Source organism: Paracoccidioides lutzii (assembly GCF_000150705.2).
Source record: "Paracoccidioides lutzii Pb01 unplaced genomic scaffold supercont2.7, whole genome shotgun sequence".
Taxonomy (NCBI): domain Eukaryota; kingdom Fungi; phylum Ascomycota; class Eurotiomycetes; order Onygenales; family Ajellomycetaceae; genus Paracoccidioides; species Paracoccidioides lutzii.
In genome coordinates this window covers 1,045,012-1,059,047 of record NW_015440953.1, presented here as the reverse complement: position 1 = coordinate 1,059,047, position 14,036 = coordinate 1,045,012, and the positions used below count along the sequence as shown (strand labels likewise).

General features: G+C 49.3%; 4 protein-coding genes across 4 annotated transcripts; 2 read left to right on the top strand and 2 right to left on the bottom strand.

Moving 5' to 3' along the window:
• Nucleotides 1-625: 625 nt before the first annotated feature.
• PAAG_03629 (xanthine dehydrogenase) lies at nucleotides 626-5,234 on the top strand (the record flags this gene model as incomplete). The annotated part of the gene is made up of 5 exons (XM_015845026.1): nucleotides 626-944; nucleotides 1,024-1,117; nucleotides 1,185-3,359; nucleotides 3,414-4,593; nucleotides 4,698-5,234. 5 exons carry the CDS (start codon nucleotides 626-628, stop codon nucleotides 5,232-5,234), a joined length of 4,305 nt encoding a protein of 1,434 aa, XP_015702000.1.
• Nucleotides 5,235-6,201: 967 nt separating this feature from the next.
• PAAG_11661 (hypothetical protein) lies at nucleotides 6,202-6,547 on the bottom strand (the record flags this gene model as incomplete). Its single annotated transcript, XM_015847266.1, has 2 exons — nucleotides 6,202-6,371; nucleotides 6,514-6,547. 2 exons carry the CDS (start codon nucleotides 6,545-6,547, stop codon nucleotides 6,202-6,204), a joined length of 204 nt encoding a protein of 67 aa, XP_015703175.1.
• Nucleotides 6,548-6,721: 174 nt separating this feature from the next.
• Nucleotides 6,722-9,524, top strand: PAAG_03628 (hypothetical protein; the record flags this gene model as incomplete). Its single annotated transcript, XM_015845025.1, has 4 exons — nucleotides 6,722-6,819; nucleotides 7,144-7,223; nucleotides 7,369-8,918; nucleotides 9,036-9,524. 4 exons carry the CDS (start codon nucleotides 6,722-6,724, stop codon nucleotides 9,522-9,524), a joined length of 2,217 nt encoding a protein of 738 aa, XP_015701999.1.
• Nucleotides 9,525-10,942: 1,418 nt separating this feature from the next.
• Nucleotides 10,943-13,275, bottom strand: PAAG_03627 (phenol 2-monooxygenase; the record flags this gene model as incomplete). Its single annotated transcript, XM_015845024.1, has 6 exons — nucleotides 10,943-11,878; nucleotides 11,939-12,021; nucleotides 12,085-12,312; nucleotides 12,385-12,748; nucleotides 12,824-12,998; nucleotides 13,121-13,275. The coding sequence occupies 6 exons, from the start codon at nucleotides 13,273-13,275 to the stop codon at nucleotides 10,943-10,945; spliced, it is 1,941 nt and encodes a 646-aa protein (XP_015701998.1).
• Nucleotides 13,276-14,036: the final 761 nt, after the last annotated feature.

The following is a 14,036-nucleotide window of genomic DNA, read 5'->3' as shown; positions in this document are numbered from 1 at the left end:
CTTGGATCTGCCAGTGCTTAGTCATCAGTCGCGAACGATGACGCGGGCAGCTTCAAGAGTGGGGGAAGGAGGTTTAGCTGGACCCCTTTTGAATTAGTTAAGTGACAATACCTGTTGGGAAGATGAACATGAACCTGGTCCGGGAGCGAGCGCATGTACTTCGCAACATGGGAGGAACCCTCGGGAGGCTGGCTGGCTACCAACTGATGGATTTATTGGCTTGTTTTGGGGGCGGGGGGGGAGGAACAAAGCCAGTTTGATAGTTACTTCCCACCCCCCTTCCCCCCCCGGGCGGCGGGGCCGTTGGTCTCGCCGTGGTCTCTTGGGGGCCACCCAGTTTTGTCAAGATGTGTTTGTTTAATGGGCTGGGCCCCCCTATAACTTAGGTAAAGATCAGTTAATAATCATCGCCAGCTAGTTAGTAACTTGGGCGTAAAAACTACCGTAGTTAGGTAATAGTTCAACCATCTGCTTAACTAGTTGCTCAGAGCCCCTCGTTTCTCATTTATACCTGGTGGCAAACCGGACTGGACCTTTAAAAAAGTCCTTGTTCTGTCCTGTCCTTAATTACTGTATTTATTTGTATTGGAGCTGCCGCCGGCGTTGGCATCTATTCATCAACACCATGGGGCTCCCCGTGCCAAACGAGAATGTGCCCTCTATTCCTGCCGACGAGGCGCTTCAGGCTCTCGTGAAATCCACATATACCAGCTCGAGTTTGCATTTTTACCTGAACGGCACCAGGGTCGAGTTGCAAAATCCCAACCCTCACTGGACTTTGCTGGACTTTATCAGGTCGCAGCGTGGGCTGAAGGGAACCAAGTTGGGGTGTGGCGAGGGCGGCTGTGGGGCTTGTACGGTGGTGCTTCAAGTAAGAGACGCTAAGAATGCGAAGAGAATCAAGCATCTGTCGATAAACGCTTGCTTGTATCCTTTGGTGGGAGGTGAGTTTTCGTACTTTCTTGAACCCTAGATTATTACATTGTTTCGTCCTCGTCTCTCTAACGGAGTTTCTTCTGGCAGTTGTTGGGAAACATGTCATTACCGTCGAAGGGCTGGGGAGCGTTGAGAAACCTCATCCATTGCAGGAACGGATGGGAAAACTTCATGGCTCCCAGTAAGTCTTGTTTTTGTCGTTGGAGCAAAGGGGGTCAAACCGCCCGATTACTAAATTTCCCTTATAGGTGTGGGTTCTGCACGCCCGGTATAGTAATGTCGCTGTATGCCATTATCCGAAATGCGTATGATCCAGAAACCGGCAAGTTTTCGTTATCTGAAAATGATATTGAAACGAAAGGGCATCTGGATGGGAACCTGTGTCGTTGTACGGGATATAAGCCGATTATCCAAGCCGCTAAGACATTCATCATTGAGGACCTTAGGGGCCAGCTGGCGGAAGGCGAGAAGTCTTCTCTGGTTGAAAAGGAAAAGGACAGCGATAGCCAGGATGCGACGTATCTACAAGCCCAATTTGCTGGGGCCTCCAAGCTGTCGAGTCGCTCGTGCGGAAGACCCGGGGGATGTTGTCGTGATAACCCGCAGATGAAATCCTGCTCCTCAGACTCTGAAGGGTCCTATGCCACCTCGGAAGAGGACAACAAAAGCTCGAAGAGCAGTCTCTCTGAAGACATCCAGTCGCCTGCCGCAAAGCCTATCCCTCAGATTAAATTCACTGAGTATTGTCCTTCTTCAGAGTTGATATATCCTCCAGCACTCTCGAAATTTGTCGACTCCCCCATATGCTATGGTGATGAGAAGAAAATATGGCTCCGGCCAACAACTTTGCAACAACTGATTGACATCATGACTGCGTATCCGTCTGCAACTATCGTTAGTGGTGCAAGTGAGATCCAAGTTGAGATACGTTTTAAGGGCTCACAATTCGCCGTTTCTGTGTTTGTTTCAGACATCAAAGAGCTAACCACACTGTCTGTTCCCACCGATTTGTCTAAAATGAACGAACTTGTCATCGGTGGGAATACGTCTTTGACTGAAGTTGAAGATACTTGTTATGACCTTTGCTCAAAGCTGGGACAAAGGGGCTCCGTTTTTAGGGCCATGGCGAAGGTTCTAAGATATTTTGCCGGTCGCCAAATCCGAAATGCTGCTTCACTCGCTGGAAATATTGCAACGGCGTCCCCTATATCAGATATGAACCCGGTCCTTCTTGCTGTTAATGCAACTGTCGTCGTCCGGTCTGCGAAGGAGGAGCATTCCATTCCAATGGTGTCGATGTTCCGTGGGTACCGAAAGACAGCGATACCACAGGGTGGTATCGTCACTCATATTCGCATCCCCGCCCCCCCCGAGGGTGTGCGCGAGATCACGAAATCTTATAAACAAGCCAAACGAAAGGACGACGACATTGCTATTGTCACAGCCGGCTTCCGCGTTCGATTAGGTGACGATGATACTGTTAAAGATGTCTCGCTGGCATATGGCGGAATGGCTCCAATGACGGTTTTGGCAACACAAACTATCAAATATTTGATAGGAAAAAAATGGACCACACCTGAAACCCTTGAAGGAGCACTTCAAACTTTGATCGAGGATTTCCAACTTCCTTATAGTGTCCCAGGAGGCATGGCTGTCTATCGCAGGACGTTAGCTTTGTCTCTTTTCTTCCGTTTCTGGCATGAAGTGATTGCCGACTTCAAGCTTGGAGAAGTGGATAGCGGACTTGTTGAGGAAATCCATCGTGGTGTCACCTCGGGATCAAGAGATAACTATAACCCACACGAACAACGCGTTGTTGGCAAGCAAATTCCACATCTGGGAGGTTTGAAACATGCTACTGGAGAGGCAGAATATGTCGATGACATGCCTCATTATGAAAATGAGTTATATGGGGCACTGGTTCTGTCGGGAAGAGCCCATGCAAAGGTCGTCTCCGTGGACTGGACTCCGGCTCTTGCTCCTGGCTTAGCCCTTGGATATGTGGACAGACACAACGTTGATCCTGAAATGAATTTTTGGGGATCCATAGTAAAGGACGAGCCCTTCTTCGCGCTCGATGAGGTGCACTCACACGGCCAGCCAATTGGATTGGTGTACGCAGAGACTGCGCTGAAGGCACAAGCTGCCGCAAAAGCTGTCAAGGTCGTTTATGAGGATTTGCCTGCTATCCTGACTATCGACGAAGCCATCGCAGCCAATAGCTTTTTCAAGCACGGGAAGGACCTTCGCAAGGGAGCTCCTCCGGAAAAAATGGCGGAGGTATTCGCGAAATGTGACAGAGTCTTTGAGGGAACTACTAGGTGTGGAGGCCAGGAGCATTTTTACCTGGAGACAAACGCTGCCTTAGTTATTCCTCACGCTGAGGATGGCACGATGGATGTTTGGTCCTCGACTCAAAATACGTAAGAAATCCCTTTTTTAAAGCATTGTTCTGTCAGTTTCTAATGGTTTCGCAGGATGGAGACGCAGGAATTTGTCAGTCGCGTTACGGGAGTTCCGAGCAATCGCATCAATGCAAGGGTGAAACGGATGGGAGGTGCCTTCGGAGGAAAAGAGTCTCGAAGCGTCCAACTAGCATGTATTCTTGCTGTAGCTGCGAAAAAAGAACGACGACCCATGCGTGGCATGCTGAACCGTGATGAGGATATGATGACGAGCGGACAACGGAATCCAATTATGTGCCGCTGGAAGGTTGGAGTTATGAACGATGGAAAGCTCGTGGCCATCGATGCGGACTGTTACGCAAATGCCGGATACTCCCTAGATATGAGCGGAGCTGTCATGGATCGCTGCTGCACCCACCTTGACAACTGCTATAAGTTCCCCAATGCTCATATTCGCGGGTGGGTATGCAAGACCAACACAGTCACAAACACGGCTTTCAGAGGCTTTGGTGGTCCACAGGCTATGTTTATTGCTGAAAGTTACATGTATGCCATTGCGGAGGGCCTGGGCATGTCAGTCGATGAGCTTCGCTGGAAAAATTTATATAAACAAGGACAGCGGACCCCGTTCCACCAAATTATCGACGAAGACTGGCATATTCCCATGCTTCTTGAGCAAGTCCGAAAGGAAGCCAGATATGACGAGCGCAAGGCTGAAATTGCCAAATTCAATGCCAGAAACAAGTGGAAGAAACGTGGTATCTGTATGATACCCACTAAATTTGGTCTTTCGTTCGCCACAGCAATCCATCTTAACCAGGCCAGCGCATCCGTGAAACTGTATACTGATGGCTCCGTCCTACTCAGCCATGGCGGAACGGAAATGGGACAGGGCCTGTACACCAAGATGTGTCAAGTTGCAGCTCAGGAATTGAACGCACCTTTGGAGTCCATTTATACACTGGACACGGCAACATATCAGATTGCTAACGCTTCTCCCACGGCTGCATCGTCTGGAAGTGATCTCAATGGCATGGCAGTGAAGAATGCCTGCGACCAGCTCAACGAACGTCTCAAGCCCTACTGGGACAAGTTTGGCAGGGATGCTCCGCTATCAAAGATTGCACATGCTGCGTATAGAGATCGGGTAAATCTTGTTGCGACTGGTTTCTGGAAAATGCCCAAGATTGGCCATCTATGGGGTGATTACAATCCGGCAACCGTCAAGCCGATGTATTACTACTTCACTCAGGTATGCTCTTCTTACTTCATATATTTTTCCTTTTACGTATGGGGAGAATGAAAGCATTTCCTGTCATTTTTAGGGGAGTGACTTACCATATCTCAATTTTATAGGGAGTGGCTTGTACCGAGGTTGAACTCGACCTTCTTACGGGAGACCACATCGTCCGACGCACCGATATTAAAATGGATGTCGGTCGTTCAATTAACCCAGCCATTGATTATGGGCAGGTGGAAGGAGCCTTTGTCCAAGGTCAAGGGCTATTCAGCATTGAAGAGTCACTCTGGGACAGCAAAACCGGCTATCTGGCAACACGCGGCCCTGGCACGTACAAGATCCCCAGCTTCAGTGACATCCCGCAGGAATTCAATGTCAGCTTCCTACAGGGAGTATCATGGAAACACCTCCGGTCCATTCAGAGTAGTAAAGGCATCGGAGAGCCACCGCTGTTTTTAGGTGCCACTGTCCTGTTCGCGCTGAGGGATGCACTGCTCAGTGCCAGAAAGGATAATGGGGTTACCGAACCGTTGATGCTGGACAGTCCAGCAACGGCGGAGAGGTTGAGATTGGCTGTTGGGGATCGATTGGTGAAGATGGCTGACGTGGTGAAAAAGGAAGGAGAGAAGACTTTCTTCGTTGCTATTTCTTAAGATTTATAATTATATATGTATGTATATATAGAGTTATGTGGGTTGACTCTGGGGGTATCCAATTTAAGCTCGAATTTAAATTGGCTCATATAGTTCGGAAATTTCTCGCCGAGACAACGCGCCGAGACAACGAATGATATTTTGACACCTGCATCTATAAATATCACCGTCATTGCTTGGATAGTCAGAATGAAAACCATCCTTCAATTGTCGAGTATGCATTGATTTATCAAAATGGTCAACAGTAGTGGAACCCATTAAACACAGACCAAAGCAACTGAAAAAGAACGAAAGCAAAAAGAGGGGGAAAAAATAAATTGCTCCGGGCTTAATCCAATGCGGTCCGGATCAATCGGATACATATTGAAATTAAGACAGCTAAATCAAGACTCATGTGCGTAATCCAATGGAAGCTGACGTACTGCCCGTATGGCCCCGGCAAAATACGGCCCCCGCTGCGTCTGACAACCGCATACATCCGACTTTCTGAGCAGTCAAAACGCCACCTAGGACGATCCGGACCTTCCAGAATGTTTGATTTAGAAGCGAAAGGCCACACTTATAGTAAGGGGCGGGCTCAGAGAGCCGAACAAATGACGTGAATCAAATTACGCAAGACGCAATGGCAAGTGCTGTCCATTTACCTGGTAGGACACCGCCGTAAAACAAATCATAGAGGAGAATCGGACCCGGGACCAAATTGCGGAAATATTCTGCCGCTTGAGGAAGAAAGACGTCTCCGTGAAGGTACGGACGGCAATTTCACCGTTGACGCAAAGGAAGTCCCTGCATTTGTTGTTCGAGAACGGTGCTGTGAAGAATTACCTGCTCCTAGTCAAGTTCCAGCCCTCATCAAGAGAGGTCTTCTGAAGGCCATGCTTTTCTAGTGATTGAGGTCTCCGCCTGGATCTCCTGAAAATCTGCTTTGAGTTTTCGCTTCAGCGTTGGCGAACGATTGCTTCACCAGCTAAAGGGCAGAGTCACCTAAAAGCTCAGTTGCTTTCTGGTACGTACTATGCGCGTTGTTCGCCTTGTCGCGCTTCAGCTCCACATCCCGGCGTTTTACCCATGTTTTGACATAATGGGAATCAAGTAGGGCCGCGTCGGTTGCACCTTTGGCTGCTTCTCCGTAATTTCCTAAATGATAACACACGGCTGCTCTGCTCAAGCAGAAAACAACGTTTAGATGGTCAATATCGATGGCGTTCGTGTACAGATCGATTGCCAGTTGAAATCTTTCGTTTCCTTTGTTTCGGAAAGGGCAGTGGCAAGCACGAACCTCTATTGCCAACTTTGCCGGCTGCTCGTATCATGAATTTAGAATACCTGAAATGCTATAAGCAAGTTCCCCCTGCAGCTCCTAATCAGTAGGTACGGTATTGGTGGTGTTAGCTGGCATATGTAATTTAGGGCGACTTTCACACCATCAAATTCAAACCTGTATGTCAGAAATGGATCATCATAATCCCATTTCCCAAAACCTCAATATGGCGCTCTTTGGCAAAGATCTAGAGGCTCTTTCAGCGTATCTCCTCCCATTTTTGATCTTGAAGACACAAGACCAAAATAGGCCGTCTATAGGCCGGTGCAGCTTCTTGTCAAACATGGCAACCTCCAATGCCATTTTGTGTGGATTCGGCTGAGAAGGAGGAATGACAGGATTGCACGTCAAAGGTTCTCGGTAGCCCAGATGCGCTAACAGTTCGTTGTCTTTTCCTATGCTGTTTCCGCACGTATTAAAAGCAGCTAGCTTCGGGCTTTGGGGGTCCACTGCATTGCTTTGGCCCGCCCCCAGCTCGAAGAAACTCGGACTTCTTTGCATGACAGCAATCAGTAATTCCCATCTCCACTCTCTGTTCTCTCCGGAATAAGAACGCTCTGTGATAACCTAATGAAGTCATGCCCTCAGTCGGTGCCCTCGAGACATCGATATCATTGGTGGCATAAGATTCGAACATGACAGGCTTAGCACAAATGCTGGTTTAATTGGTGGGTGCTATCCCTTTGTTATCCGTTAACTAGTTAGTTATGGGGCTTTTGCTGAATAATATTTCCCCTCTCATCTCTAAGGTTTATTAATAAGCAGACACGGACACAGCACCCCCCGACCTATGTTTTGTATGCCGTCATCTAGACTTTGAACATGTTGGATTTCACAATTCCTCAGAATACTCGAGTGACAACTATTCATTTCAGAGAGAATTCTCTTCTCTGTTGAGTAGCTCCAGCAACTGCACGTTTTGCAAGAGGATTGTTAGCATTATCACGCACTGGATTGCCAACTACCCAGGGGATGGGACGAGTTCATTAAATGTCTCCAAGTGCCAAGTAGCTGTGAACCTCGAAACGGACTGGCATACAATTGCTCGAGAGAATGAAGGAGGATGCACCGCGGTCGATGAGAAAGCGTATTCTGATCGGATTAGAATTCACTGCTCTGTTCCAAAACTTGGCACAGGGTGTGAAGCTGGGCAGACACAGTTTCTGACATTCTTTTTACAGAAATATGATGAGCAACAGCCGGCTCATGCGTTCCAATATTGGTCGATGAGAAGCCGTTCCTCCTCTCCTTCTAGAGAGCATCAGCCATATACTGGGCGTAAGAGGTCCGCAGTCGCGGATTTGAGCCTATTTAAGGGATGGAAAAGGATGTGCCAAGTGGAACACGGGACGAAATGCAGCCAAATATTTAAAGGGATACAAAAGATCAGACCCCGCGTTATCGATGTAGATCAGCGATGCTTGGTTTTTGCCGAAGAAGATAAGCAATGGGTCTGTTTAAGCTATGTCTGGGGGCAAGCAAAAACTCTTCGACTCACAAAAGATAATTTACAAGCTTTCTCAATTCCAGGCTCCCTTGGAACTGGTATTCTTCCAGATAGCATCGAAGACGCTTTGCAAGTCACAAAAGGGCTGGGGGAACCGTACCTCTGGATTGACAGCCTTTGCATAATACAAGATGACGAGCAGGATAAGGCAGCTTTCATCTCGAAAATGGATTCGATCTACTCTCTAGCGGTTGTCGTCATCGTCTCCTCCACCTGCGTCGACGCCAACTCTTGCCTTCCGGGAGTTAGATCCGGTTCGCGACGTCAAGAACAAGAACCGTTCCAGATCAAAGACGTTACGTTGGTGCGCTCTCTCGATCCCGTCCTCGGTGTCAAGGTTGATCTTCGCACGGGACGCGCCGCGGGATATCTAGGGGAAACTATTTGGGACACCCGGGCTTGGACTTTGCAAGAGAGGTTTCTCGCTTCTAGAGCTCTAGTTTTCACAGCAGACCAAGTCTTCTGGGAATGTGAAGAGGCATTCTGGTGCGAAGATAGTTTTCGTGAGGTCTCCAACCTATCTCCCGATCCCCACCGCACAAGTCTTTGCGGAGGAGAACTCAATCTTTCGTGGAATTCTGACGTCCCGACATTTGATCATTTCTATCGGGTGCTCTTGGAAGAGTACTCCGGTCGCACCCTGACATTTGATAGTGATGGGCTGAATGCTTTCAGCGGTATCATACGAGCCTTTGAGAGGTCAATGGGGGAGGAATTTTTCATGGGCATGCCGACTGCCTACCTAGAATCTGCCCTTGCATGGGGTCACCGTACCCAGAAGTTGAGACGGAGACGTGGTGTGCAGGCGCCGGGACTCACCCCGGATACCGGCAACCAGTTTCCGAGCTGGTCGTGGGTTGGTTGGACAAGTGATGGGAAGACCAAACTCGCCAATCAAAACCTAGCTACCGAAGGTCTAGGTATAAGGTTCTACCGTGTCTCCGACGAAGGGAAGAGAACTACAGAACTATAGCAGGCTATGAAGTTCAACCGCAAGGTCGATTTGCTTGCTGAAGGCTCCAACCTCGCCAGTCGCTCATCCCGACCATACAAAATCTCCATCGATCACCTGCCAAAGGACCACTCGGTTAATTTAAGCTCAATGCTCTGCTTCTGGACCGCGTCTGCCGTCCTGAGCATGGTGAGGTGGTCTGGCGACAGCAACGTCACGTCTGACAATCAGGAAATGGCCCTCTCCCAACGCCCTGGTAGCGACATCCAAGTGCTTTGGTCCCATATCGCACCATCCTTAGAGCCCGGTGATAGAGTTGAGACCACTGCCGTCGCCCTAAACAGAGGTAGCTGGGACTCCGGCCATAGTGACAATGGGGCTATAGGAGTTATGGTAATCTCCTGGGACGCCGGGGATGTAATTGCTAGCCGTGAAGGATTTGCATGGATGGCGATTCGGGAGTGGACGGCGTTGAGAGGTCGTAGATGGAAGCTGATTACTCTGGGCTAAAATAATCACAGTGGGTCGTAGCCAGAAGACAGGGCCAAACTTCTTTCTTACGGCCCAGAGGTCGTAGCTGTTGTTTATTATTACTTTTGAACCGGTTTCAAGTCGTTCGTTCACAAGAGGGACTCACCGGATTCTTATGTTGTACACAGTCAGGCCATTTAAAGAAAGACCATGAAATTCTTTTCTTCTCAAGCAACAGCTCGATCTTGGGATCTCCGTCCCTCTGCCCTATCTTGTTTCAGTGGGAAGAAGCTGTGAAAATGAATTGCACCGGCTAACTGATCCAGAGTGACTTGTCGACCGAAAATCCCACCCTTCGTCGCCACCACCCGTTTCGCTATTCCAGAGCCTCTGGATCAAATAGGATCGATCAAACCAAGGCGAACAATTAAGCTGGATTGTGCTGGAGAAAAATGGTTACATGCCCGGTTTTGCTGTCGATTGAGCATCCCCACCCAACCCTCTCGTCTTGTGGGCAGTGGGCAGCAGCATAGGAATAACTAGCATCCTGCAAGCAAAAGAATTCGATAGGCACGGAACAGGATATCAATCATATCGCTACCTTACTAGTCAACCAGTCAGTCCATGTCGTAATCTCTCAATTGTCATCCCAACTGCTGGCATTGCTAGCTATTTCCAGGGGGTCAATCCGCCAACAAACTTCCTTTGGCTAACTATGTTGGCGTCTAGGTGACTCTTTTTTAACTCGGGGCCAGCAAATAAGCTCAAGCTGCCGCGGAATCTGCGGGTAACTAGGTTAACAAAAGCGTAAAACTTCGCCGGATCTGGAGGCTAATTACAGTTCGAACATGGTTTTGAAGTTGGAGGGGCCACTTTTCAACAACCATTCTCCATTCAGCCCTCACCACCCGGGTTAGGGGTGGATTGGGATTAAGATTAAGATTCAGATTAAGGTTAGGGTTCGGGTTAGGGAGAAATATGCTAAAATTGCTCAAGAATATAGAGTTAGAAAATGTGTGTCGGAACAATGTGTGAGGCAATGAGTTTGTTCGTAGTTTTTAAAGCGGTCATGGAGGGTCATGGTTTAGAATAGCATAACTACACCACACTGAAGGCTTTCGGGGCCGAATGTTAAAACCGTGTGTGTAGCTGTACGCCACGAAATCTCTGCTGAGAGGTTCCTTTTCTTACTTGACGTTTACTTGAACGCCCTTTCGCTTTGTGAATATTGTGAAAATAAGTCCAACGTCCGAGAGGATGCAAATCTTCGCGGTACATAAGAGATCAATAATTAGATTAGAAAACTAGCATATATCATCCTCACACGCTTCATCAGGCGTGTACTCTCCTCCGTATATCAAAACCACAAAAAAAAAAAAAACTCGAAAATTCTAAGATCTAATTGCCATATGATCTAATCTCCCACCTCAAATCCAACCTGTAAAACTTACTCAAACTTACCCTTTCAAAAAGCTCCCATAATACGTTTCCAACCACTCTGCAGCCTTCTTCCCAATATGTAGCCCTTTGGCTCCAATATCACCCCACCTCCCAATGCTCCCGACATAGCCATCGGGACGGACATTGACAATCACCACAGTATTCTCGGTAACATCTCCCAGCCATTTCTTAGTACATCCTCCGCCAGACATGACATCATCGAGGTAAACAGTCCACCGACTAGCCTGCAACAGAGGCGGAAGAGAGCTGAGCTTCGCCTCGCATTTCGCCGTCCGTGTTACAAGCGCATACGTGAACAGTTTAGACAGGGGGGTATATCGACCCAGTTGCTCGTATTTGTCCATCGGTGCCACGGGGGGGGGAATCGCAGCATACGACTTGTTAGCACGGGCGGTGGCTCGGGAGAGAAGTGATGATGGCGATTGGATACAGTCACAGAGGCTGGCTAGGAAGTCTGTGGCGGTGTGCAAACTAGGGGCGAACATGTAAATGCGAAACTGGCTTAGGAGTGGGATATCGAGTTGGATGTCGACAGGGTTCGCGTCCATGAAGCGGGAGACTCTGGCTGGGGTCAGGAGGGCGCCCGGTTTCAGGAGATGCACCGATGAGCCCGAGGGGAGTGGTGTTGATGAGTCCACCACTTGATTGAGGATGTTGGGTGAGTATTCTGCTCCGACGCCGGAGATGAAGCGGATATTCTCGTCGAAGTTGCGGGAGAGGGCCTCGTCGCCTTCGGCGAATGCCTTGACGTGTTCTGCGTCGAAGTTGATGAGGTCTTGAGCAATTTTCTTGCGTTCCTCCTCGTACGTGGCGAGGAGGGAGCGCGGGGCTAGATCTCGGGCTACGAGGTTCAGCTTCCAGGAGAGGTTGAAGCTGTCGTGCATGCTGGTGTTTGCACCTTGGGCGGCGAGGGCGGAATGACAGTGGCCAGCCTGTGACTAGTGTTGGAACAAATGCGGGAACAAGGAGGTATTCTACAACAGTAAACTTACATCTCCTGCAATAAATATCTGTAGCTCAGCGTCCGCAAAGTGATTGGCAACGCGCTGGCTGACGACGTAGTTGCCAAACCATTCTGTAGCTCGTTAGAATTTTCATATTTTCTCCGCGAAAAAGCCAAATGTTGGGGGGTTCTAACCTATGGACTTCCATTCCAGGGTGTATGGTGCCATCGCCTCTCTAGCTCTGCTCATGACATATTCCGGCGTAGCAAGGGACTTGTCCATCCGACTCCCTTCCTTCGAGCTCAATTCGACGTAAAGACGGGTCATATTGCGTTCTCTTGGGATCCAAAGAATGGAGCCAGCGTGATGTGTGCGGACAGCAACTTTGCTCCACAGGTCGGGGAAATTGGTTTCAATAACGCCTATAATTATTTCCCATCCTGATTAGCCCGGCATGTTATAACCAATAACCAGACACACGAAACCCCCATTACCGTCGAGCACTCCCCAAGAAGCGTTAGTCATTTCTCCAATTAACTTTGCTTCAGGGATAAACGGCCTGACTAGCGACCGGGCTCCATCACACCCCACAAGGTAATCTGCTTGCAACACCCGAGGGGCCTTCGTCGCGGAGTCCCCAAAGACAACGTTGATTTTCCCATCTGTAGTCGATCTGGAACATTCAATGAAAGGGCTGCTGCGTGTGACAGAGAACCCGCGCTCCTCCATGTCTTGGATCAGAACATCTTCCATCATCCCCTGGTGGGCGAGCAGAATGTATGGATCTAACGCTCCGACATGGTCTGGATAATGGATCTTGCGACCGGTCCGCTGAAGAGGCTTGTCCGCTGTAGATTCCTTGATGATGATGATGTTAGGGCGCCTCGCCAATCAAAAGTCATATATATATATATATATATATCTAGAGCTTACCCAGAAAGATATATCATAGACCTTGACGCCTTTTCTCAGAAGGTCGTCCGCGAGTCTAAGCTGTTTGAGAGTCTCGATGGTTTTGGGCTGGATTCCATCGGCTTTTCCAGTCGACGTCTTGTCCGACCTATCATCGAGAAGCGTGGTTTTAATTCCATATCGCACCAGGTTTTCACTGCCTTGCACAAGTTAGCCGCAAAACAAAAAGCAGTTAAAAAATAATTTTTCCTTTTTTGAAAAAAGAAAATCCCAAGGAAGCACAAAAACACAGCATGGTGGAGTATAGCATCTACATACGCAAGCATCAGGCCAGATGGCCCAGCTCCCACCACGGCCACGGTGGTGGATGGCTGGGGAGCTTGCCGCCCGTTGGGGTCCACGAATCCCTCATTATCAGCACTGGGGCCCATCTTGAGCTTCTTCGGGTCGCTCTGGGAATGAGATCTTTTCATGATGGGAGAGAGCAAGCTGTTCTCCGGGGAAATATGAAGAGCAAGCTGGCAGTGGCGACACACCACATGACACGCTCCTAGCCGGTCGCTTATTCCTGTAGCCAGCCAGCCAAAACAGCGGATCTATCAGTCAGTCAGTCCAGTTACTCTTGCACAGGTCTGCTCACTCTTGGTTTCGAGCGGATGACAGCGCCACTACCGAATTTTCCGCTGTCCGTGCGTGCAACAGCGCTGAAGCGGGGGTGCGGGAGTGTGTGGGGGTGTTAGGGTGTATGTATAGGGGTTACGTGGGTGGTGTTTGCCCTGGTTGTGCCCTGGTTGTGTCGGGGCCCGTTGCCACCCGGAGTCTGTCTCCGTCCGGGGGCCCGCGCCCAACTTCCAGGGATCGAGGAGGCTAAGCACCCTGGGGGCCTCCAGTTAAGCTCCACCGCGATGTCAGCAAAACCCACCCCAACCACCCCGTCTGCCTCCCCCCATCTTTGGCGACAGCCAAACACAAGCGTAATAAAAGAACGGTATATTTCCACGGTAACATTTAGCGGTAATACCAAAACCAACCCCAAGCTTCTGTCGGCGTTTTTGGCGTACTGCCCCACTGTTGCTGCGTGCCCGTGCCCGTTGTCGGGGGCTCCTTTGCATGTCCCTGACTATCTACGAGTAGCGAGCTGCCAGTGGCCGGCGCATGTTGACAGCAATCTTGAGTATTGCAACTGAGCTTGAGAAGAAGGCTGGGGAAGAGCAAGGACATCTCTAATCAAAAA